The sequence below is a fragment of the Megalobrama amblycephala genome, linkage group LG1, assembly GCF_018812025.1.
Source record: "Megalobrama amblycephala isolate DHTTF-2021 linkage group LG1, ASM1881202v1, whole genome shotgun sequence".
Taxonomy (NCBI): Eukaryota; Metazoa; Chordata; class Actinopteri; order Cypriniformes; family Xenocyprididae; genus Megalobrama; species Megalobrama amblycephala.
In genome coordinates this window covers 5,913,889-5,939,594 of record NC_063044.1, presented here as the reverse complement: position 1 = coordinate 5,939,594, position 25,706 = coordinate 5,913,889, and the positions used below count along the sequence as shown (strand labels likewise).

Genomic DNA, 25,706 nt, shown 5'->3' with positions numbered 1-25,706 from the left:
GCACAATCTAACAAAGTGTGATATTTACACAAGATCACTCACAAAACCACAAGACAAATCATTATTATGCTATCTATCTTAAGTTATTGTGAAAGAGCTAAACGATGAATGAGTAATTGTGTATGGCAACCAACAAACAAATATATATATATATATATATATATATATTTATATATATATATATATATATATATATATATATATATATATATATATAAATCCATATTAATGCTATTATAAATAAAGATAAAACTGTTAAAACCATTCATTTCTAATCCACAATGCAAATTATAGTGTCAGATATTAATAGAATAAGATAAGTGAGGTTGCATCAATATCTAAACAAGCATCGCTGCAAAGTGCTAAAACCTTCATAGTTACAACTGACAGTCTCTATGATTTTATTTTTCCTGCATTCATGCACATTAGTGTGTGTGTGTGTGGTAAAATCATGGGTTATGTGTTATTGCTCTGTGTTGTGCCAGCCTCGACACTCAGGCAGACTGGCAGCCAATCAAACGCTCCCGTGACCTTCCAGTCTCGCCACGCTAACAAGCTGGCCGCCAAAAACAAACCTTGACCTGTCAAAAATGGCATATATAACGCCTCCTCAAACACTTTAACAGACACACATTCACCGCACCGTCCAATCATCAGAAAGTCCCACTAATACAAACACACAGAGAAAGTCACAAATCACTTCTGCCATGAATTTACAGTAATAATACACACTTCCATAACTTCTTCAGTTGAGTGATTTTTTTTTTTTTTTTAAGTTTTCACATTTATTTTACACTTGCCAATAAAACAGCCAATTAAATATTTTGATGCATTTAATAAAAAAATGCATATTTACTATAGAAATTATCATTTCTTTAGTCAATTGTTTAAAAAAAATATAATTTTACATTAAAAAAGAACAATTACTTGCCAATTAAACATTTTAAAGCATTTAATAAAATCATAATGTATATTCACTATGGAAATTATGGCTTTTTCAGTAGATACATTTTTAAAAATAATTTTATATTCATTACACTAAAAAGACCAATTACTTCCTAAATAAATATATTGTATATTCACTTTAGATTTTTTTTTGTTTGTTTTTTAATGAACGTTTCAGTTGATTGATTTACAATTATTGGTATTAAAATAAAATATAATATTAAAATATTGTATTTGTTAATCTTTATTAACGTTAGTTAATAAAAATATACAGCAGATCATTGTTTCTTCATGTTACTTCACAGTGCATTAAAGGGTTAGTTCACCCAAATATGAAAATGATGTCATTTATTACCCACCCTCATGTCATTCCACACCTTCGTTCACCTTCAGAATACAAATTAAGATATTTTTGATGAAATCCGATGGCTCAGTGAGGCCTCCAACAGTTCATGTGACTACAGTGGTTCAACCTTAATATTATAAGTGACGAGAATACCTTTTGTGCACCAAAAAAACAACATCTAGTGATGGGCGATTTCAAAACACTGCTTCATGAAGCTTTGAAGCTTTACCAATCTTTTGTTTCGAATCAGTGGTTCATAGTGTGTATTAAACTGCCAAAGTCACGCCCCCCCAGTGGTAAACCATTGAAATTTCGAAACACTTACGACTTAAGGAAGCCTCGTTTACTGAAATCACGTGACTTTGGCAGTTTAATACATGCTATGAACCACTGATTCGAAACAAAAGATTTGTAAAGCTTCGAAGCTTCATGAAGCAGCGTTTTGAAATCGCTCATCACTAGATGTTTTTTTGGTGCACAAAAAGTATTCTTGTCGCTTCATAACATTAAAGTTGAACCACTGTAGTCACATGAACTGTTTTAAATATGTCTTTAGTAGCTTTCTGGGAATCTGAAAGTGTTAATTATCTTGCTGTCAATGGAGGCCTCACTGAGCCATCGGATTTTATCAAAAATATCTTAGAATTTGTGTTCTGACGATGAATGAAGGTCTTACGGGTGTGAAACAACATGAGTAATTATTGACAGAATTTTGATTTTTGGGTAAACTAACCCTTTAACTAATGTTAACAAATACAACTTTTAATAATTTTAATAATGTATTAGTAAATTTTGAAATTAACATTAACAAAGATTAATAAATGCTGTAGAAGTTCATTATTAGTTCATGTTAACTAATGATACTTATTGTAAAGTGTTACCAAATTATTTTACATACCTTTTACACCAAAAAGACTTGTCAATTACATATTTTTAAGCATTTAATAAAAATGTTATTATTTAAAATAGAAATTTCTATGACTTTTGCAGTCGATCGATTTTCAAAAATAATTGTAGTCATTTTACACTCGGAGACAAATTTCCTCCCCATTAAATATTTTAAAGCATTTAATAAAAAATATATGAAATGTCCATGACTTTTGCAGTCAACTGATCACCATCGAATCATTTCATTTTACACTGAAGAAATTAAATATTTTAAGGCATTTAAAACTGTTATAACCACTACAGAAATGTCCAAGTCTTTGCCTAACTCTTCTAGGCCTCATATTTTTCATACATGTCTCGGTCTTTCTATGCCCGTGGGAACTGTCTGACCTCTCAAAACCATCACAAACAGATGTTTACAGACAAAGCGCCACAGTGTAACGAGGTGAAAGAGGGTGCGGGAGAATGAAAAATAGGAGGAGATGATATCCGTGTCAGCCCAGGGCATGAGGAAGCGATCCGGCGTATGAATGAAACGCGAGCGGGTTCACAGACTGCTCGTGTACTCCGGGCGACACCAGATTTAATGATAAATGACACCGTCACCTTGCAGAGTTGCCAAAGCCTCGTTCAGGTAGTGAATCACCTTTGGAGCGTAGCGCAGTTCACACTCTCACACACTCACACGCGCTCGGAGCGCCACCACCGCCATCATCGGCGTAACAGATGTCTTCTGTAACCCAGCAGCTCCCAACGCTGTCGACACATGGTGGAGCCATCTGGACCAGAGCTCTGGTGCTCCACAGACTCTGTGTGTGTGTGTGTGTGTGTGTGTGTGTTTCAAGTGTTCAGGGGTGGGGTGGGTGTAAATATATGTGTGTGTTATGTTGTGTATTCCCATGACATCAGGAGCACCTGAGCATGCTGGCATTTTTGGGTGGGATTTACCCATGTTTCCCTAGATTAAGATCTGTGCGACTGTGTGTTTATCATGACGTGGGCGGCAGTGAATGTGATTAGATGAAGCAGGACCCTCAGGCCAGAAACACACTCTATGCAAGTACACAAGTTCCTGTTGTACGTACATAGCTTGCATTCTTGCATTACTGCGGCTACTCCTGCGTAATCTATTTGTGCGTGCTCAAAGGAGTGATAGAGTTACCTTCAAATGTCTCTGCCATTAAAGTCAATGTGAATCACCCGATCTGATGGACTTCAGAGTGAAACAGGAGATGCAGCGAGAAAAAAGTTAAAGCTGGACTTTTTTTGTTTTGGGGTAATTGTTTGGATAGTTACACGTTGTCTCTGTATGACATAATAATAATAAATATATAATAATCATTGTATATAATATACATACATTATTCATTACATATACATATATAATAAAAACTATTTTATAATATTATATATAATAAATACACAAATGTAAATATAAATAGTATATTTCATATACAGTATATAAATATAATAGTATATAATTATTAATTTTGAAAAAAAAATAAACCTAAAAATTGTATATTTTTGTATATATATATATATATATATATATATATATATATATATATGAATAATATTATAGATACATTTTATATATTATATTATATTATATACAAAAATATATATGATACAAATATATTATAGTAATACCATGACGACATTTTATCCAAAATCCAAAATATATATTTTCATTGTATATAATATACATACTAATATATTATGCATTATATATATGTACATAATGTATAATATATAATAATATAAAAATATATTTTAAAACCAATGTTTATATAATACACATATTACATACAAAAATATATGATATAAATACATAGTAATAACATGACTATATATATATATATATATATATATAACATGCATATACAATTTACATATTATTTATATAAAATGTATAATAAAAATGTAACAATTACAAAAAAATTAAATATAATATATAATAAATGCATCAATGCATACATTTGTAGCGTGTGTATATATGTATATTATATTAATTTTATAATAATAAATGCATCATTGCATGAATTAGTTGTATATAATAATAATATGAAATGAATGTATATAAAATATACATATATCAAAAAATATATAATCATCATTGTATATAATATACATAATATATTGTGCATTATACACACATATATATATATTGTAATAATATATCATAAATGCATAAATGTAAATCTAAATAGTATATAGTACATACAGTATTTAAATATAAGAGTATATAATAATTATTTATAAATAAAAATATATTTTAAAACTAATGTATATATAATACATATACAAAATTATATATTATATAAATACATCATAGTAATAACAATTATATGTAATGTATGTAAATGTACATATTACATTATATGAAATTTATAATAACAATTTAACAATTAAAAATATATGTATAATAAATGCATCAATGCATAAATTTGTAGTATATTATATATAAAAACACATATATTATATAAAATGTATAATAATAATAATAATTTAATAATATAATATATATTAATGCATTAATGTATAAATTAGTATATAATAATAATAATAATAATATGAAAAAATTAAAATATATATATATATATATATATATATATATATAAAAATATACATTTGATATCAAACATATATATAATAATCATTGTATATAATACATACAGTATATAAATAAAATAGTATATATATATATATATATATATATATATATATAAAAAAATGAATTGCATTCTAACAATTTGTGGAACGCAATGATGTGTGAAACTGAGCTTGTGTTTGCATTTGCACACTTGCATAGAATACGTTTCAGACCGAACAGCTTTGAGATCTCATAGGCGCACTGAATAAACAGCTGAAATATTGCTTATAGCATGTTAACCCCTTTAAGCACACACACTAATTAGAATAAATCCTGCATGGAGAAGAAACAACCAAAAGTGCTAAGTAAATATCTGGAAAAGCTCACTGCTGTGTGCAACACAATACCCACATTTGTAAGTGTTTGTGTCATGTGAAAATCAGTATTTGGACTTCTGCTTCGGTCCGCAGGGATCCTATATCAGGATCTAATGCAAGCCATGGATGTACAGAGAGACGTCTGATGTACAAAACAAAATGAAAGCACATTCACAGGCCACAAAACACCCGCCACCTCAAAACACCAGGAAAAACAGCAAATCAGAGAGACGAGCTGAGGTGTGTGATGCAGCAGAGAGTTTGAAAGAGAGACAGAGATAACAGACACATTTGAATACACTTGTGTGCGTGGTATTCACATCAATTATGTATAATATGAGGGTAATGTGGTCTAACCATGGTAAGGAAACTGCACGCCATCGCTTTCGTGTTTTATCTTCCTCTCCTGCATACTGGCCAAATGGTGTTGCACTGAAAAACCCAAACAGGGGAAAAGAATAGAGTTAACAATGAATGAGATTGAGATCATTTGGTCAGATGGAGAGAATTTAGGGCCACTGTTGAATCATCATCAATACATAAACACTATACACACTTTAAAAAAACATCATATGCATGAGGTCAAAGACAGTATTGCTCACTAATATCTCCCAGAGTCAACCCATTCTAAGTGCACTTAAACAGTAGAGGTGAAAGCCACACGCACCCCACAAACCGTCCAATCAGCAGCAGCGAAAACATGAGGATATCAAATGAAGCATTGGCAGCGTCACAGTTCACATAATTTCCGTATTTAGTAGTATGCAAGATAAAAACGACCGCATTTCAAATCATAGTATGCTAAAAATAGTAAGTCAAAGGTGTCCAGACTATTAAAAATAAAGGTTCTTTATTAACATCTATGGAACCTATTAAAGCTTGTTTCCGCCACTAAATAAAAATAAATAAAAAAGGTCATTCTGATTTTTTAACTCACAATTCTGACTTTATTTCTCACAATTGCAAGATTTAAACTCTTAATTTCGAGTTATAAAGTCAGAATTGTGAGAAAAAGCGTCAGTCTTTTCCCCCTCACAATTGGACATTATACCATTATACCAATTCCGACTTTATAATTCGCAATTCTGACTTTATAACTCGCAATTACGACTTTGTAAATCACAATTACGACTTTGTAAATCGCAATTACGACTTTATAACTCCCAATTACGGCTTTATAACTCGCAATTACGACTTTATAACTCCCAATTATGACTTTATAACTCCCAATTACGACTTTATAACTCCCAATTCTGACTTTATAACTCCCAATTACGACTTTATAAATCGCAATTACGACTTTATAACTCGCAATTACGACTTTATAACTCCCAATTACGGCTTTATAACTCGCAATTACGACTTTATAACTCCCAATTATGACTTTATAACTCCCAATTACGACTTTATAACTCCAATTCCGACTTTATAACTCCCAATTACGACTTTAATAAATCGCAATTACGACTTTATAACTCGCAATTACGACTTTATAACTCCCAATTACGACTTTATAACTCCCAATTACGACTTTATAACTCCCAATTCTGACTTTATAACTCGCAATTATGACTTTATAACTCGCAATTACGACTTTATAACTCCCAATTACGACTTTATAACTCCCAATTACGACTTTATGACTCGCAATTACGACTTTATGACTCACAATTACGACTTTGTAAATCGCAATTACGACTTTGTAAATCGCAATTACGACTTTATAACTCCCAATTACGACTTTATAACTCACAATTACGACTTCATAACTCGCAATTCCGACTTTATAACTCGCAATTCCGACTTTATAAATCGCATTTACGACTTTATAACTCGCAATTACGACTTTATAACTCCCAATTATGACTTTATAACTCGCAATTATGACTTTATAACTCCCAATTCTGACTTTATAACTCGAAATTACGACTTTATAACTCACAATTACGACTTTATAACTCGCAATTACGACTTTATAAATCGCAATTACGACTTTATAAATCGCAATTACGACTTTATAACTCGCAATTACGACTTTATAACTCCCAATTATGACTTTATAACTCGCAATTACGACTTTATAACTCCCAATTATGACTTTATAACTTCGAAATTTTGAGTAAAAAAACCTCTGAATTGTGAGATATAAACTCACAGTTGCGAGAAAAAAATTTGAAAATTGTGAGATAAAAGGTCACAATTACATTTTTTATTTTTTATTTCATGGCAGAAACAAACTTCCATAGGAACCTTTCCACTGAACAAGAGGTTCTTTCAGATTTTTAAAATGTTCTGTTAACTGAAAGGTTCTTTGGAGAAGCAAAAGTGGTACTTCTATGACATTACTTTTAGAACCTGAGTGTAGATGGTATATTTCTGGTGAATTGATGAAGTATGCATATATGGAAGCTTTCTCAGCTAATTCTGCCCACAACAAGTATGTGAAATGGGGTGCAGCCAATGTATTCTGGACATCAAATCTAGCACGGCAGAGTTTGAGCTTGTGGTAAGAGCACAGCAACATTCGTAACTATTTTTTGCTTTGATGTACTGAGGGAATGGCGCATGTTTAATGGTCTGGTGTGAGTATACAGGTAAAGACCTACATGTCGCAACAACACTGCTCAAACTAAAATGACTTTAAAGTTCAGATGAATTTCATCACCACAGCTTTGTCATTGTGTTGCCTGTGCAACACAATGACAAAGCTGTCTTTTCAACCTTACAAAGAAAAATATGATATCATGGTATCCACAGTTTCCACAAAAATGACTACAGTTATGTGGTAATATTAGATTAGCCATCACTGTCATAAAAAAGCTTCTTGCACCACAATCTCATAATATTTTGGCAGACACTGTGGTTACCATAGTAAACATTTCTAATAGATAGACAATACATGGGTAAACGGTTTCGTTTATATTGTAAAATGAGATAAAAACAAAATCTGATTAAATGTCTGAAAATATCTCAAAGAATATCATTGTCCTCTTTTTCATATTTGTTTGGATTAAATAAAGCTGTTTAAATGACATAAATATCACTACAAGCTACACAAGAAATTAAGACAATTTCGAATCAAACTTGTATTCTTTAGTGCTTACAGCCTCTAATAATGTTTTAGTGTAAATTAAATTAAATGTTTTTTTTCAGCCCTAATTCTGTGTGATCATTACATGCACACATGAATTATCATTTAGAGAGTGATTGTACGTGCTTTTAAGACTTTTATTAAGCCGAGCACCAAACAAAACAGATTAATCAACAGAAAGACGATTCTAGCACTTCAACTGCATGAATAGCCGCTTTTCCACCATCGGGCTGAACGGTTCTAAGAACGGTACGGAACAGTTGCAGTTATATATTCTCTTGAGCTTGATTCGGCACAGCACTATTACAAACCGTTCTCAGCCCGGAATTCTCAGTCCGGAACTGTGCTTGTAGAACACATGTAGCGACGTCGCCACACAGAATTAGTGTTGTCAAAAGTACCGACTTTGATACCAAGTCAGTACTGAAATTTTAAAAATGTAATGCTTTAAGTGCTGTTGAGTGGATTCGTAAACACCTCTGATTGGCTGCTGTGTTCACACGCTCAACAGATACGTCTGTGATTGGCTACAATGCTCAACGCACGGGAGTGTTTGAAAGCACACAGAAGTGTTTGTTTTCAAACACTCCTGTGTGTATCTGTGTAAGCGCTCGGTGAAGAGCGTCAGTGATGATTATTTACAACATGTTTTTGAAGCGTTGATCATTGTAGCCAATCACAGACATATCTGATGAGCCACTCAGAGGTGTTTAAGAATCCACTCAACAGCGGTCAAAGCATCACATTTTTAAAATTAGTCGTTACTTTTGATAACACTACTCAGGATTGGTCACTCGTCTGTTGCTTTGCTGCCAGTTTCTCTGAACTAAATATCTAATCATCCTCCATAATGCAGGAACTATTTACATATCATATCTCCTGTAAACTTATGCACCAGCAAGGCAAAAACTGATGCATTGTGTTGTATTACATTCAAAAGAGATCTGTTATCAGCCTCGCAGTGGAAAATGAAACCATATCTGTACTGGCTGGGCCGGATCGGCATGGAGTGGAGCGGTTAAGGAAAGAGAACAGTTTAGTCTGATGGTGGAAATGTGGCTAATGTTGCATTTTTGTCCCCATCTTATTTATTCTTGCGGTCTACTGAAGTATGGGAAGATGCTGGGCAGGCACAGAGAGAAAGAGAGTGCGAGAGAGATGAATGGGTTGATGGATAAAAGGAAAAGTCTGGCTCCTCACACAGCCCTTGTGTCCACTTATTCAGTGAATATACTGATCAAACATGAGTCCAATTGGATCCGATTATCGATTATATGGTATTTTTCATTTGAAAAGAACAAGAAATAAGCCTTCGATGGACAATCGTACAGCTCGTTCAATACTGAACCTCTGTCCCTCACAGCCTTGTCTTTCAATTTTGGTGTCTACTCTGACTATGTAGACGTTCATTGGTGCGGCACCAAATACAAACAAATCAAGTTTTTTGAAACGAGTGGAGGTCAAGTGAAGCATGTGAAGAGCCAGAGGGTTTCTGGGTAAAGCGACTGTACCTGCATCAACATCATTGGGCCAGCCGCTGGGTTGGGATGCTCCCGGGGCAGGAGAACGTCCCGAATAGAAGACGTCATCCACCGGGCTCTCCATCTCACTGTCATCAATGGATTTACGCTTGTTGGAGCTGAAAGAGAAAAGAAAGAAAGAGGGTAAGGAGAGATTTTATTTAACACACATGCAATATCATTTGAATTAATATAATTTGCATTGAAAGATTTGTTATTTTCTTTTCTTGACTGGTCTCAAAAAAATGGGAATGTTTTGATTACAAATAATTTTACAATGGAAAATTATGTGTATTTAAACAATACAGACCACCCAAAATCATCACCAATGTAAGATCACAGGTTATCTTAGCAGAACGAGACATTAGATGAGCAAAGACAGTATAGAGTTAGACAGCAGAGCCACAGGAAGTGTGGAGTACCTCCGCGGGAGACTGGCATACAACTCCATCTCAGTCCTGCAGCGTTCGAAACATGACGACAAGACGAGAGAGAAGGGACAGGAGAAGAAAAAGGTGAAGAGACAACAATGACAGCCATCAAACAGACAGAGGAAAGGGTAGAAGAGAAGATAGACAGAAATATATATGGACAAAGAGGAAAGCAAGAACGTGTGAGTGCTACTAACAACATGCATTAAAGCTACTAAACCAGAGACGGATCGATTTGAAGAGACATGTAGGAGTTTATTAGTATAGAGTCAGAAATGAACCAGGGATTAGGGAAAAAATGCCACCGAAATTCAACATTTTAATCTATAATTCTGCAGTTTTTTAATGCATAATATCTGACGTAATGAAAAAAAAAAAATTATATTCCAACCTATAGTTAATTCGAATTATTTATATTCAAATTTATTTTAAATGATTTTAAATTTGTATGTATTTTATTAAATGGCATTTTACATGATTGTATGAGACTATGAGATTTTTTTGGAATAAATAAATAAATAAAAATCTTTCATTCATTTTTATTTATTTATTTTTATTTATTTATTTATTTGTTTGTTTATTCAAAACAAATAAACATTAAGTGTCATACATTCATGTAAAATACCATTTAATAAAATACATACAAATTTAAAATCATTTAAAATAAATAAATAAATAAAAATCTTTAAATTATTTTAAATTTGAATGTATTTTATTAAATGGTATTTTACTTGAATGTATGGCACTCAATGTTTCATTTTTTTTGGAAGGAATAAATAAATAAATAAAAATATTTCATTCAAAAAAAAAAAAAAAAAAAAAAGAAAGAAAGAAATGAAAAATTAACTTCAGAGAATGAATATTGTAACAATGGTAAGGGGTCCATGGAAAATTTTTGCATGAATTAAAAAAAGTAAAAATTCACATAAATATATATTATTGTTGTTTTATTTTGCTTTTTAAAGATTAATCAGAAATTGTGACATTAATCAGAATTATATATAGTTTTATATTTTAGCATGGTGGTCTCTTGCACCATTTTACTTTACTCCAAAATGTAAAAATCCCTGGCATAGGAAAATGTGTGTGTGTGTGTGTGTGTGTGTGTGTGTGTGTGTGTGTGTGTGTGTGTGTGTGTGTGTGTGTGTGTGTGTGTGTGTGTACCTGGTCGATGGCGTGGACGTAATGGAGCGGCGACCCAGGTTGATGTTGTAGTATCCTGGACTGTCAAGGTCGGCCAGAGAGAAGTTGGGTCCGGTTGCTGTGGCAACTGGTGCTGAATTAGATACAGACAGAGAGAAGTCAAATTAATCAATCCCATCATCCATCACTGTTCTCATGACAACATCATAAAACTTCATCATCATAGAAATCATTGATGCTTCCCCAGTGACATAAGTCTATAAAACTCTTGTCAGTAAAGATGTTTATAATGTTACAAAAGATTTATTTTTCAAATAAACACTGTTCTTTTGACTTTCTTGTCATCAAAGAATCCTGTATCATGTTTTCCACCAAAATATGAAGCAGCACAACCGTTTTTAACATTGATAATAAAATGTTAATAAATGTTTCTTGAGCATTAAATGTGACACTGAAGACTGGAGTAACGATCCTGAAAATTCACAGGAATAAATTGCATTTAAAAAAAAAAAAAAAAATCCTATTTCAAAAAAATAACTTTTGTCTGTAATATATGAATGTATATTTTATTTATTTTTTTGCTGTTTATTTGTTACAGTGATTTTTAAGGATTTATAATAATAAAAAACCTTTTTAGGTCCAATAAAATGTAGATATTTAAGAGTGACAGCTGTTGATCAGAAAGACTCATGTGACTTACTCTGTGACACACGGACCAGCTCCGCCACGTTCCACACGCCTGACGTCACGAAGCAGTCCTGGAAACTCAAGTGCCCTGGAGAGAGAGACCAGAAATGAAAACACACTACAGCAACAAATTATACTGGAAAAAACCCATATTTACTCATCTGCACCTGTCAAACACACGCACACACAAAATAAACACAGCTCAATTGTCATAAAAAGGCCAGGAGCATATAATTACAGTCATCGGCTGGCATATGTTCTCCATCTCCAAGGAATAACAGGCTACCCCGTACTTATGGTTAAACTCCAACCCGGCGCTCCAATCTCAGCTAAAACTTAATGAGGACACTAAAAATGCTTTATGTCACACTTAAGAGTGTGCGTTCAGCTGAAGTGTGTGTGTGTGTGTGTGTGTGTGTGAGACGCTGCGTACAAATATACAAACGTATTTGCTTTTGCTGTGCATATGGGATTTCAATATGTACTTTTGTGTGTGTGGGCAAAACGGGTGAATGAGCCATGCTTCCACACCCATCTGTAGTGCTGGCTGAGGTCAGGGTGTGTGCGTGCGTGTGCCGGTTAACCGCAGCGAGGCCGGCGCATGAGCTCAGTGTCGCCCGCGCCACAGCCATGTGGTTCCCATCAGCCAATCACGGAGTGATTTATGAGCGTTTCACTGTTCACCGTCACAGCCGACCTAGCAAAACTTTATTATAATAAACTACGATGGAAATCGCTTTTGCGCACTCTTGCGGCGAGCGAAAGTCACTTTACTAATGTAAATAAACCAGCTAACGGTATCAATCGCCTCGTTTTTGCACGTCTAGGGAGAGCGGCTCACCCACAGATCCATCTGTTGAATGGCGGAGTGGAAAATGGTGGCTGACATGTTGATTAGCGTAAGGATTTCAACCAGTGCTAATCAGAGCTTTTCATTAATGACAACTGCAGATGAGAGTTTAGAATGCTTCTAGAACAATCAGGTTTTTTGCAGAATTTTGTGTTCAGCAAAGAAAGAACCCTCTAGAATGAATAAGGGGTTTTGCAGCGCTGTCATAGCAGAACATAGAAGTCTGTAAAAGAACCATGTTTTAGCGTACACTCTTAAAAAAACTAACTAATTTACACCGTAAAATACCGTTTTCCATTGAAACAGTAATATAGTGTAAACAACGCATTCTGGGTGATATTATTTGTCATTTTTGAGAAAGTAACCTATAGGCTACTTTCTTGAAAATGACAAATATTACCCAGAATGCATTGTTTTACAGTATATTCCTTCTGTATATTACAATGCATTCTGGGTAATATTGTTTGTTGTTTTTGAGAAAGTAGCCAACTGGCCTCTTTTCTTAAAATGACATACTATCCAGAATGCACTGTTTTTATTGTATTTTACTGTTTCAATGGAAAACTGTATTTTACTGTGTACATTTGTTTCATTTTTTAGCATGTACAAAACATTTTAATAATCTAAAGAACCTTTTCTTCTACATAGAACTATAAAATAAGGTTCTTTATGTGCATTATGGTTCCATGTAGAACCATAGAATCACAAAGATTCTTATAGAACCACAAAGGCTTTTTCTGCAAAGGAAAGAACCTTTGTGGTTCTATATGGAACCATAACGTCAATAAAGAGACTTCCTTTTTCATAGTGCAGGTATCTTAAGCTAACTTTATAGTTCTTTGTAAAGTTCTTGATGATTCATTATAGATTCTTCAGATTAGTGTAAGTTTAGATAAGGTTCTTTATCTGCATTATGGTTCCACGTAAAACCTTATAGAACCACAAAGGTTATTTCAGCAATAAAGATCCTTTATTTTTTAGAGTGTAGATATCTTAACGTTATGGTTCTTTGTAAATTAAATACTCAACTTTATTTTGTTCCAAATCTGAATAACTTTCTATTTTCTTTGGAACACAAACTTCAGCAGAACGTTGACACTACTGTTATGGAAGTGGGAAATGAGAACCTTCTACCTAACATCTCCTTTTGTGTTCCACAGAAGAAAGTCATGAATTTGGAAAGACATGATGACCATTTATTTTCATTATGGTTCCATGAAGAACCTTTCCATTGCAGAAAAGGTTCTGTGCAGTGGAAAAAGGTTCTTTAGATGATTAAAATCACTCTTCCATCAATGCACTGTATTACAAAAAAAATCTGAAGTTGAGAAAACTTTAGGACTTTGAGTATACTCAACTTATGGAAATTTTTTTTGTATCAACTTAACTAAAGCTGGTCTGCGTTTTCAACCAACATAATATAAGTTCTATGAACTAATGTTTTTTTTACTTGCGTATAAGTTCAATAATCTTGCTTTTTAAGTAAAGCAGACCTTTCTTAGTTTGTCTACCTTGTATTTCAGTTTGTTTAGCATCTAGTAACATTATTCATTCTGAATAACAAATATGTGTCATCATATAGTTCAATCAACCAATAAAATAGATTTTTCTGACAAAAAAGAAGTTTGTATTTTTCTATAGTGTAGTTGTTTTAAGAAATTTTTGGGAACCAAGAACCCCTTTTTGGTTCTTCCAGGCACCTTTAAGTGAAGTTGTAATTTTTAATTAAATTTTAATTTAATTTAATTTCTGGGTTGTATGGCATTAGACTACAGAATGCTTTTAGAAACTTTAGCAGCGTGTAGGTGTTTGAGAGAGAATGAGTGTGTGTTTGAGATTTTCGTCGTGCTTGACACACCATTGGGCGGAGGCTTGATGTCTGCTTCTCCTTGTTGGTTGGAGTTATCCGACTGTCCAGATTCTGCAAAGCCGACAGAAAGAAAGAGAGAGAGAGAAAGGAGGGGGGAAAAAGAGAGCAGATTAAACATGGGACGTCTGGGTTCAGTCCAAAGGTGCCTGAATCAATTAGCAGATGTAGAACATTTGGAATATTCTCTGCCAGCACATATTCAATGTAGCGCTGAGGCCACGCAGCTGGAAATGAGACATGCAAAATGTGCTCCGGTTCAGGATCATTTACATGATATTCAGGCAAAATTGGGACTTTTATACATTAAATCTGATGTTCTGTCTTATTGCTAGTTGGAATTTCATTGTTATACACTTTTGTTCAGAAGTTTGAGGTCACTACATTTTTTTTTTATGTTTCTTAAAGTCTCTTATGTTCACCAAGGCTGCATTTATTTGATAATTAATTGTAAATATTATTACAATTCAAAATAACTTTTATATTTGAATATATTCTAAAATATAATTTATTCCTGTGATCAAAGCTGAATTTTCAGCATCATTCCTCCAGTCTTCAGAGTCACATGATCCTTCAGAAATCATTCTAATATGATGATTTGATGCTAAAGAAACATTTATGATTATTATCAATCTTGAAAAAAGTTGTGCTGCTTCATATTTTTGTGCATTTTTTAATCAGTATTCTTTGTTGAACAGAAAGATCAAGAGAACAGCATTTTTTTTTAAATATATAAAACTTTTCTAACATTACAATAAAAATGCTGGGTTAAAAACAACTAAAGTTAGGTTGAAAATGGACAAACCCAGCAAATGGGTTGTTTTAACCCAGTGGTTGGGTTAAATGTTTGACCCAACCTCCTCGGTAGGTTTATTAACTCAACTATTGCTTAAAAATTATTAATAATAATTTTAATGAATAATAATTAAACAATAAACCTTAATTAAAATTTCTCATTAATAAATGTTCACCTTTTGATTATTATTTTTGCCTCTAGTAATTATGTGTCTGATTTTTAAATTTCCAACCTATTTTGGGTTCATTTTAAGTTCATTTTTAAACGACAGTTGAGCAAACATTTAACCCAACCGCTGGGTTTGTCCATTTCCGACCCAACTTGGGTTGTTTTTAACCCCCCCTTAAAAAAACCAAAAAATCTTTCTGACCTCAAACTCTTGAACAGTAGTGTAGGTTTGTCATCACAATGGACGTAACACATTACCATTACTCTATTGCTCATACTTTGGGTTGGTTAGTAAACAAACCTGTAAAAAGTATTAAAAGCCTGCACTACAGACTTGAATAATACCTCAAACTACATGGACTTCAGAATCAAATTCTGCCTAGGGTCAATAAATAAAGATTAAATTCTATTATTTTAATATAACAATATCAAAATCAAGACATAAAACCACAAAACAGTCTTTCGACCATGAAACAAGATCTTAAGCCCGGCAACACAGACCCCAGGTGTGTTAAAAAAACACTTCTGGACATGGTCAGGTTGTTTTTTTGTGTTCTAGCGGGTAAAAACACAGCCAAAACAAGCGACACACACATTGTCCATTTTAGGCTTGAAGTTGCACTGCTAATCTGAAATCTATAAATCTGCAAAATATACATCCGAGAGCAGCCTGGTGAAACCCAACTCTGCAGTATAGCTCATAAGATGTAGACAAAGGCTGGTGTGCAGCCATCGAGTTGTTTGGACAATGTCTCTGTAGGCTTTTTATCTTAGAAAGTATAGTGATCTTGGAGAGAGACCAGACCCCTGCGGCTGTTTGAATTGGCCAAGACTCACTAACTCCTTTTTTCCTATACGCACTGAGGTTTTGACTATAACTATAGACCCTCAGAAAGGATGTCACTTGGTGATTTTGGCCTTTCCTGAGTATTGATAAATATGTCACCCCATCAGCCAATCATACTTTTCTTATTTAAGTGTTTTTAGCATGTTTGCTAGTTGCTAGGGGGGTTCTGGGTGCTCGCTTACTAGCCCAAGTCAAAACATCCCGCCCCTCTATGATATTCTGGTCTCAAGATATGGCTTGAATTTGTTCAAAGTATGAGAAATAGCATGTTTAGCCTTAGCATGCACCACTAATTACGTGCATCAACATAATGTGGTTTTAAAAAAAACAACACTATACGTTTAGAAGGAAAAAACAAATGCGTCAACCCCCTCTTTCCTTCTTTTCTCTCTCTCGCACCCCCACGTTCGCTTGCTGCTGTTGTTGCATGGAATCCTGGCAGCCATCTTAGCGCTTGGCAGCCATCTTAGCATTGGCGGTACCAGAGCATTCCAGCTAGCTTACAAAAGCACCCACACACAGACACACTCCTCTCACAGAGAGAAAACCTCTCATCCAACACGCTACATGCTAAAAGCCTCACAAATGAAGGCTATTTTCAGCTACTTGTGCTAAATGCTAATTTGACGGGGGAAAATATCGACTGCCTCCGCTTTTTGTTCGCAGAAGCACATGTAGCTGATAGTGTGAGCTGATACGTCAGTAAAGGTGCTTTAGTCGACCCAATTGGATGTAAAGCACTTTAATCATCCAATTTTACCCTTCTAATCTCATTTTAAATGTTATATATTATACTTTGTACAAAAACTACTACAGCGGTACCATGATGTACAGTAGTTTGGTCCCTGCTTGTCACCTAAAAATCTGATGAAGACAGAAATATCTGTAAAATAAATCAATAAATAAAATAATAATATAATGAAAATAAAAAATAATATTACATAAATAGTTTTTATAATTTTATAATTTTTATACTTTATTTTCAAAATGAAATAAAAACAATCAAAATGAGAAATGTTGCGACTAGCAGAAATAAAATACCTAAGTTTTTAATATTTTATTTCATTTAAGTGCTTTATACGTGCTGCAATCTGACAGCCATATGCAGGCCGGTAATTATCACATTTTACTGCATTCTAGATTTGTAAATTGGATTCTAATCAGAATCATTGGCTGTGTCCGAAATCACCCCCTATATACCCTTAAATAGGGCCCTATTTGAGGGGACAGCCATTTGTAGTGCCCGAAACCATAGTGAACATTATCGAGTACACTCGTTCAATCCCACAATGCACCACAACAATGAGTGTACAACCGATGTACACTCAACAGCCAGAGAAAACCCATAATGCACTGTGAGAGTCGATTTCTAAATGAATTGCCGTGTCTGACCAGGAGATGGCGCTAGGCCATGGTATCGATATTTATCGACGGTATGTCTTATTCGATAACGATAGAAAAAATGTTCGATATAACTCTCGATATAGTTTCACTTAAATGCATTAAAATGTAAACAGACATGAAGTTCGGTTGCATGAACAACTCTCAAGCTCGCTCTGTCACTGGATCACAAACAGACGCACTCCGAGTGACAAGCAAACAAGTAGCTGTGGAGTTCAGTTGCGAAAACGAGTGCTGTACCTGCCGGTGACGAGGAGATTGTGAATAAAAAAGGACATATCAGCTCGTCAGTGTGGCAGTTTCATGGTTTCCTTACATCTCAAAGTTCGTCTTGAGAGAGCAGTTGTCATGTACGTATTAACAGCTGCACAAACAGTGTTTTCAACCACATATCTTTATTTCTGTGTTACAAATATTAAAATTATCACAGAAGTACTGAGATAAAAGTTTATAGTTCAGATATAAATACTAATGTCTATGTTATCGATCAAAATAGAGCAAATCAGCTTTTGAAAGAAATTTAAATGTGCTGAAAATGATGCATTAATCAATTACATTGTTTCACCACCAGGTGGCGATAAGTGACTGTTAAAAAATGTATTTGACGTTGAATCTTCACTCAACAGATTCTTTAGTTATTTATTTAATCTTCATATAAAATATAAGAAATATTTGTTTACATTTTATTTAGCTTTGTTTAAAAAATCATTTGTTTGCCTTAATTAAAAATGCATTTTTAAATTTTTTTCTACTAAAATTTTCTCAATAATTATCAATACCCATCAATATGAAACATTATATCGTGATCATTTTTTTAACTGTATCGCCCAGCCCCAGATGGCGCCCGCAATTGAATCATCCATCCATTCATTTTCCAAACCACTGGTCCAATGTGGGTACAGCGTAATATCATACAGGTTTTAATTCCTTTTAAATTGATTATTAAATTGATTCATTAAGGTTTATAAATAGTTTCCATAACTGAGTTCAGGATAAATCTTTTCATCTTATTACTGGAGCTGCCAGTTTGCTAAAACTATGCAAAAGCTGCAGCCCTTCCGGCGCACTCAGTGTCCGAATTCACTCACTCATTTTCATTCACTCCTTCAAGTGGACTATATTAGTGGAGTACTGTAGGGAACAGTGAATGAGGGTATGGGGGACGATTTCAGACACCGCCATTATTTTGCTTAAGTATTTAGTTCTACCAAAGGATTCTGTGAATTCAGAACAGCTATAATCCATATTGATTAGCGCCCTCTGGTGGTGTGGAAGTATGAGCGCAGCTTAAGAAGACGTCTCGGATGACCTCCAATCCAATTACATGGCACATTAGTGAAGCTCACTATGCAGAACTGGACGCGAGTGAATGAGAGAGGCCGCGCTATTGGGCACAGACAAAGCGTGGATGAGCAGGGGGCCAGATCATCAAAACTCAAACACACAAAGGAGAGACTGTCCATTATTAGAGCACAGACTCCAGCCTATGGAGTCCAATCAACACTGTTATCAGCATGCAACCACACACACACAGACACACACACACGCTATTGCATCCAACAATGTTCATGCTAATCCTTATCTTCCCAACACACACAGTCAAAGGACCCCTGAACACACCATGCCAAAGATACTGCGCGACACATACACACACACACAGTGGCGATGGGTTTTTAACATTACAAAAGTGTCTTCACAATGGTAAAACACTTCTTCAGCAAGTTTAAAATGTAAAACGATTGTTTGACAGGGTATTTAAAACTATTACCATCACTAAACAACAAGTGATCATTCACACACCCTTTTCTTAAAAGACGACGTCTAATTGATTCATTTAGCATGCACATATTCATAAACGATTGCACTTGTGAGAGCAAAGACATACTTGTTATTATAATCACCAGTTTGGTTTGTTCTGCCTTTTATAGAGGTAAACTAAACGGGCTTGACCTATAGGATCTCTGAAAAGTTTTCGCAAAGGCAACACATATTGCTCAAAGTTTGTGTTTGTGAGCTAAAACCCCAAACCCTGAATAGTGAAGGAAATTCTAGGTCTAATTCTAGTTAGGAAATAACCAATTTTTAACTATTTGCAAATAAGATTTGCATTCATTTGCATTAAAATATGCACACTTTTATTTGTATGCCTAATGTGTCAAAAACGAGACGAAGCATCTCGTCACTCTCAGTTTGGAATTGCATTAATCCTGTAGCCTAAATGCCTATTTTCAATCCAAAATGGCCATATTTCTGAAAAAAGTCACATAGTTTGTATCACTGGATGTTACTCTTGGTCTTTTAACATTTATATCACAAAACATGTATTAAATGTTTTGCAATTTACATCTTACCTCACTCTCTTTCATCGTTTAACTAACGGTTCACGCGGGAATTTATGCTCTACTTCAGTCTACTTTGATTTGATTGGCCATCTCAATCATTTTGACATTGACGAGCACTGTAAGATCACTGAGGCAGACCAGTCACCAGACTGAAAATGTAACTTTTAAACCTTTTTTCATCCTAACAACATACAGAGTGTGAATTTCAAATATTGTGGGGGACAATTTGACCATTTCTAATTATTTGGGGGGACTTGTCCCCCTCAATGTCTATGGTGTTTACAGCCCTGGAATATTCACCTTTGACACACAACTCGCCCTGTGCCTGAGTGATGAGATATATCAGTTTTAACACATTTGTTTATTGAATATTACTTCAAATACTAGTAGCGAATATATAAAGAACTACCATAAACGGGTTCAACATAGTTTGTTGCTTTATGAGGGTTTTACAGTTCAGTTTAACTACCACCAACAACTCTAAAACAATCTATAACATAAAAAAAGGAAGCAAAGTTGTTTTAGATGTGGAGCAACTGATTACATTTTGATGCAAGACTACTAAAATATAAACTTATAAACCTTTTTTTTTTATACACTACCATTCACATATGTATATATATACACACACGTATATGACAAAATGTATGCTTTTATTCGGCAAGTATCAAAAGTGTCAGTAAAGACATTTATAATGTTACAAAGATTTATATTTTAAATAAATGCTGTTCTTTTCTATGAATCCTGAAAAAGATATATATCAGTTTCCACAAAAATATGAACTGTTTTCAACATTGATAATAATCAGAAATGTTTCTTGAGCATCAAATCATCATATTAGAGTGATTTCTGAAGGATCATGTGACACTGAAGACTGGAGTAATGATGCTGAAAATTCAGCTTTGATCACAGAAATAAAGTTCATTTTAAAATATATTCATATTGAAAACTGCCATTTTAAAATTGTAACAATATTTCACAATATTACTGTTTTTACTGTATTTTTGATCAAATAAATGCAGCCTTCTTTCAAAACCAAATAAAAATCTTACTGAACTTTTGAACACAAAAAGTCCAGGAAAGTAACATAAGAAAGTAAAAGGGTCTATTTTGACTTTGTTAACTTCAAATGAAGTCGGTCCAAATTTATCTTTACCCTAAAGAGAAAACATTACTTCTCTGTGTGTGCGTGTGTGTGTGTGTTTTAGTTGGAGAGGCATGTTGGATCCCCTGGATTCAAACGTCACGGCTTATGATGACAAATACATGGAAAATGTATACCGCATGAAAATGTGCAATGCATTTATAAAAAAAATAAAATAAAAAAAAAGCCCAATGCACGCCTCCACACCTTAGGTACACAGACACACACACACACTACGGTGCTGAATGAAGAGGCAGCACAGCTTTTCCAATTGGGTTTTGCTTAAGAGGTTTATCGGTATGTTGCTAAACATTCTGACCTTTTTTTTTAATCCGTAATGCGCTTAAAATGTTCCAAACCCTCCTAATCCCCACGGCGATCCCACACAGATGTTCTCTGAGCTCTTTTATTGGACTTTATTTGAGTATTTGCCCCCCTCCACCGGCACTTATTTATTCATTTCCTATCTTATGAAAGCACACTCCATCCTGTGCCCGCGCCCCCTCAGCCCTGCGTTTCCCAGCAGCCCCTGCAGCGAACGAAATCAGGCAGCTTGCGCTTTTAAAGGGGGTCTATACCTGCTCCGGACCCCCCCGGCCATGCATGTTTCTAGATTAATATGTATGTGAACGCTCACAGGGAGCGGATATGAAACGTGAACATGGCAGGTGTGTTTAGAGTTTGCATGTAAGCGTGTGTGAGCATGTATGCGTGTGCATATGCACATGGGTATTATGGTGAGAAACTGGGCATGGATTTGTGTTTCCTCTGGCATGTATGTCTGTGAGCGTGCATGTGCATTCGTGTGCGCTTGGGTGAGCGAGTGCGTGTTGTTGATGCAATCGCTGGCCAGACATATTGCAAACTGAAAATCGTTTACATGATGGCAGTACTTGCCTATGTTAGAGGATCATTTAAATAGATAGTTCACCCAAAAATGAAAATTTGGTCATTGTTTACTCACCCTCATGTCGTTCCAAACCCATATGACTTTCTTTCGTGGACCTTAAAAGGAGATGTTTAGTAGAGTGTTCACGCTGCACCTTTACATACACTAAAAGTACAGTAAATGTGAACAGATGCCATAAAAAGTCATATATATGGATTTTACTCTATATTAAGTCTTTTGAAACTTTATTTTTGACCTATAACATAACATATGAGCCATATGGACTATTTTTATGGTGCTTTAACGTCATTTTTGGAGATTGACAGCTGGTCACCATTTACTTGCATTGTAAAGAAAAAGCCATCACAATCCATCCCTGAATGGCTTCATGTTTTCCATCTTTCTTAGGTTTTTGTGTGTTGTTGTTGTTGTCTACGTTGTGTATTATAGCTTAAAAAAGTTTTTATCTTAATTTTAGCTTTAGTATATAATGAAAAAAAACTTACAGCATTGTAACTTCCTCAGCATTGTCAATTAACAAAATTCAAAGTACTGTTATTTTAGTATTATTTGTATGTTATTATAGCATTTATTTATATTTTGAATTAGCTTTTATTTTTAGTCTTTGCTTTTTAAATAAATGCATCTAACAGTGCAGTATTATTGTGAGTGGAAAAAACTTAATGTAACTTAATATAAACTAAACATTTTCCAAATATAATTTTAAGTTATTAGTATTTGGTATACCAATTTAAAATAGTATAAATTGTCTCTTTATGCATGTAAAATATTTAGTTTTAGTAATTTTGTCAGTTTTGTGCTTTTGTCATTTTTACAAATTTTAGTTTCGTCTGATAATTCTATTCAGCCTTAAATTATTTTTATTTCAGTTTTCATTTTATTATTATTGAAGCTTGTTTCCGTCACTGAATAAAACATTTAAAAAAAAACAAGGTAATTGTGACTTTATCTAGCAATTCTGACTTTTTTCTCAGAATTGCGAGATATAAACTCAGAACTGGACTATATAACTCACAATTTCGAGTTTATATCTCACAATTCTGACTTTATAACTCGCAATTGAGTTTATATCTCACAATTCTGACTTTATAACTCACAATTGAGTTTATATCTCACAATTCTGACTTTATAACTCACAATTTCGAGTTTATAACTCACAATTCTGACTTTATAACTCGCAATTGAGTTTATATCTCACAATTCTGACTTTATAACTCGCAATTGAGTTTATATCTCACAATTCTGAGAAAAAAGTCAGAATTGTGACATAAAGTGTTGCAATTACCTTTTAAATTGATTTATTCCATGGCAGAAACAAGCTTCTATATAGTAAATTACTTTCTCATTTTCATTCAAATTTCAAGTTAAAAGTATTCATCTAATATTTATATTTTAATTTATTTCAGCTTTATTTCAATTACGTTTTAGTTAACAATAACAAGACTGGCTCGGAACAACATGAAGGTGGAGTGAATGACGACAGAGTTTTTATTTTCGGGTGAACTGTGCCTTTAAGGCCCTTACGCATGTTGTGTTTACAGATACACAAACGTAGATTCTCTACGTTTCTGTTTACGCATGTGTGTGTGTGTTTGTCTGGTCTGGGTCATGCCAAAGAGGAGCAGGTGTGTAGGGATCTGCCCTGCATCGCCCGCTGCCCATCTGTGTGCCCGTCTGTGCCCGCTCCGTGCCAACTACACACCCGGCGCACAGAAAGACGGTGAGAACGAGAGCGGGGAGGGAGAATAGAGACGTTCTCAACAGCCGTTTTAACGTAAAAGAAGCGTGGACACACGGTATGGCTGAGAACTAAAAAAACTGGATATGGAAAAAAAAAATAAAAGGAGAAAAAAGAGAGAGAAAAACAGAGCGAGAGAAAGTTGGCGAGCCGCCCATCTCTTTCATGTTCTGTCCTCTTCTCGTCTGATTAGAGAGATGTAACCAAGCAGCTGGCACGGATAGACACAGTCTGCCGCTCTCAGAGGATAACGGCCAACATCTAATCTATACATTTACTATGTACACACTTCAAAGACACACACACACACACACACACACACCTTATCGCAATCTAATCCATTTACTATCCATGCAGAACTGAGCCTAAAGGAGAGAGATAACACACACAAACACGCATCTGTCCGTGGGTGTTTGTGCGCTGTGATTTCAGTGCAATCGCCCCAATTTAGCATCTAAAACTTCCATCTGTATTTACATTGCTGCAAACGCCGCCGCTTATGGATGCAGCACACATTAGAGTGTGTGAATGTAACGTCTGAGGTGAAAATAGTATCACAGTGTTGATTCTCATCAAATCTGTGGAGTGTGGAGGGGTGTAGTAACTCTCAGCAGCCACCAGGGAGCGAAGGACACAGGAAAAGAGGGTTTGCTGACCTCAGGAAGGTAAATGTTGGCCTGAAATAAACCATGTTTAGAATAAAACGTGGTCACACTGAAACGGCCTAGGTGAGCAAAAAAAACATGGTGCACTACACCTTAGAGAGACTTTAAACATCTTTCTATAATGCTTGCTTTCTTTTGAACTCCACAGACACACTACCATTGAAAAATTGGTGTAAAAACAGATTTACAATTTAAAAATGAATGTTTTCTATTTGATTATATTTTAAAATGTAATTTATTTATGTGATCAAAGCTGAATTTTCAGCATCATTACTCCAGTCCTCAGTGTCACATGATCCCTCAGAAATCATTCTAATATGCTGATTTGATTCTCATTAAACATTTCTGATTATTATTAATGTTGAAAATAATTTATATTAATAATGCTTAATAATTTTGTGCAAACCGTGATATATTTTCCTTGCATGATTATTTCAATAATGGAAAGCTCAAAAGAACAGCATTTATTTGAAATAGAAATATTTTGTAGTACTAAAATAATATTAAAAATATCTTCACTGTCACTTTTGACTTCCTTACTGAAAAAAATATATGTACATATATATATATATATATTAATCGTTTGCAAAATAAAAGTCTGTGTTTACTGTATGTATGTGTTTGTTCTGTGTATAATAATTATGTATATATAATGTTTGTTTTTTTTTCTCTTCCCAAAAACAAAAATTTTACCCACCCCAAACTTTTGAACAATGGCATACGGTATGTCGAAATTTTCAGGCCTACATTAGTCTTTAATGCAGGCTTTTGTATGCATATAACAGATAAGCAGCAGCTCATTTGCATTTAAAGGGACACACACATAAACGGTGCGTTTTTGTTTACACCAAAATGGAGACAAATTTGACAAGCTATAATAAATGATCTGTGGGGTATTTTGAGCTGAAACTTCACAGACACATTCTGGAGACACCAGAGACTGATTGTGACTTGGGG

General features: G+C 34.2%; 1 protein-coding gene across 16 annotated transcripts in view; it reads right to left on the bottom strand.

The window, feature by feature from the left end:
* Positions 1-25,706, bottom strand: part of nfixb (nuclear factor I/Xb) — a 230,767-nt gene that overhangs the window by 25,354 nt on the left and 179,707 nt on the right. For 10 of the 16 annotated variants that reach the window (XM_048180783.1, XM_048180792.1, XM_048180866.1 and 7 more), the window contains 6 exons: positions 14,730-14,792; positions 12,035-12,109; positions 11,356-11,467; positions 10,183-10,218; positions 9,752-9,879; positions 5,507-5,581 (listed from right to left, as the gene is read on the bottom strand). In XM_048180783.1, the coding sequence (XP_048036740.1) occupies positions 5,507-5,581; positions 9,752-9,879; positions 10,183-10,218; positions 11,356-11,467; positions 12,035-12,109; positions 14,730-14,792 (489 nt within the window). The remainder of the gene's footprint in view (positions 1-5,506; positions 5,582-9,751; positions 9,880-10,182; positions 10,219-11,355; positions 11,468-12,034; positions 12,110-14,729; positions 14,793-25,706) is intronic. The other 6 variants (XM_048180811.1, XM_048180917.1, XM_048180925.1 and 3 more) reach the window with 1 other exon arrangement.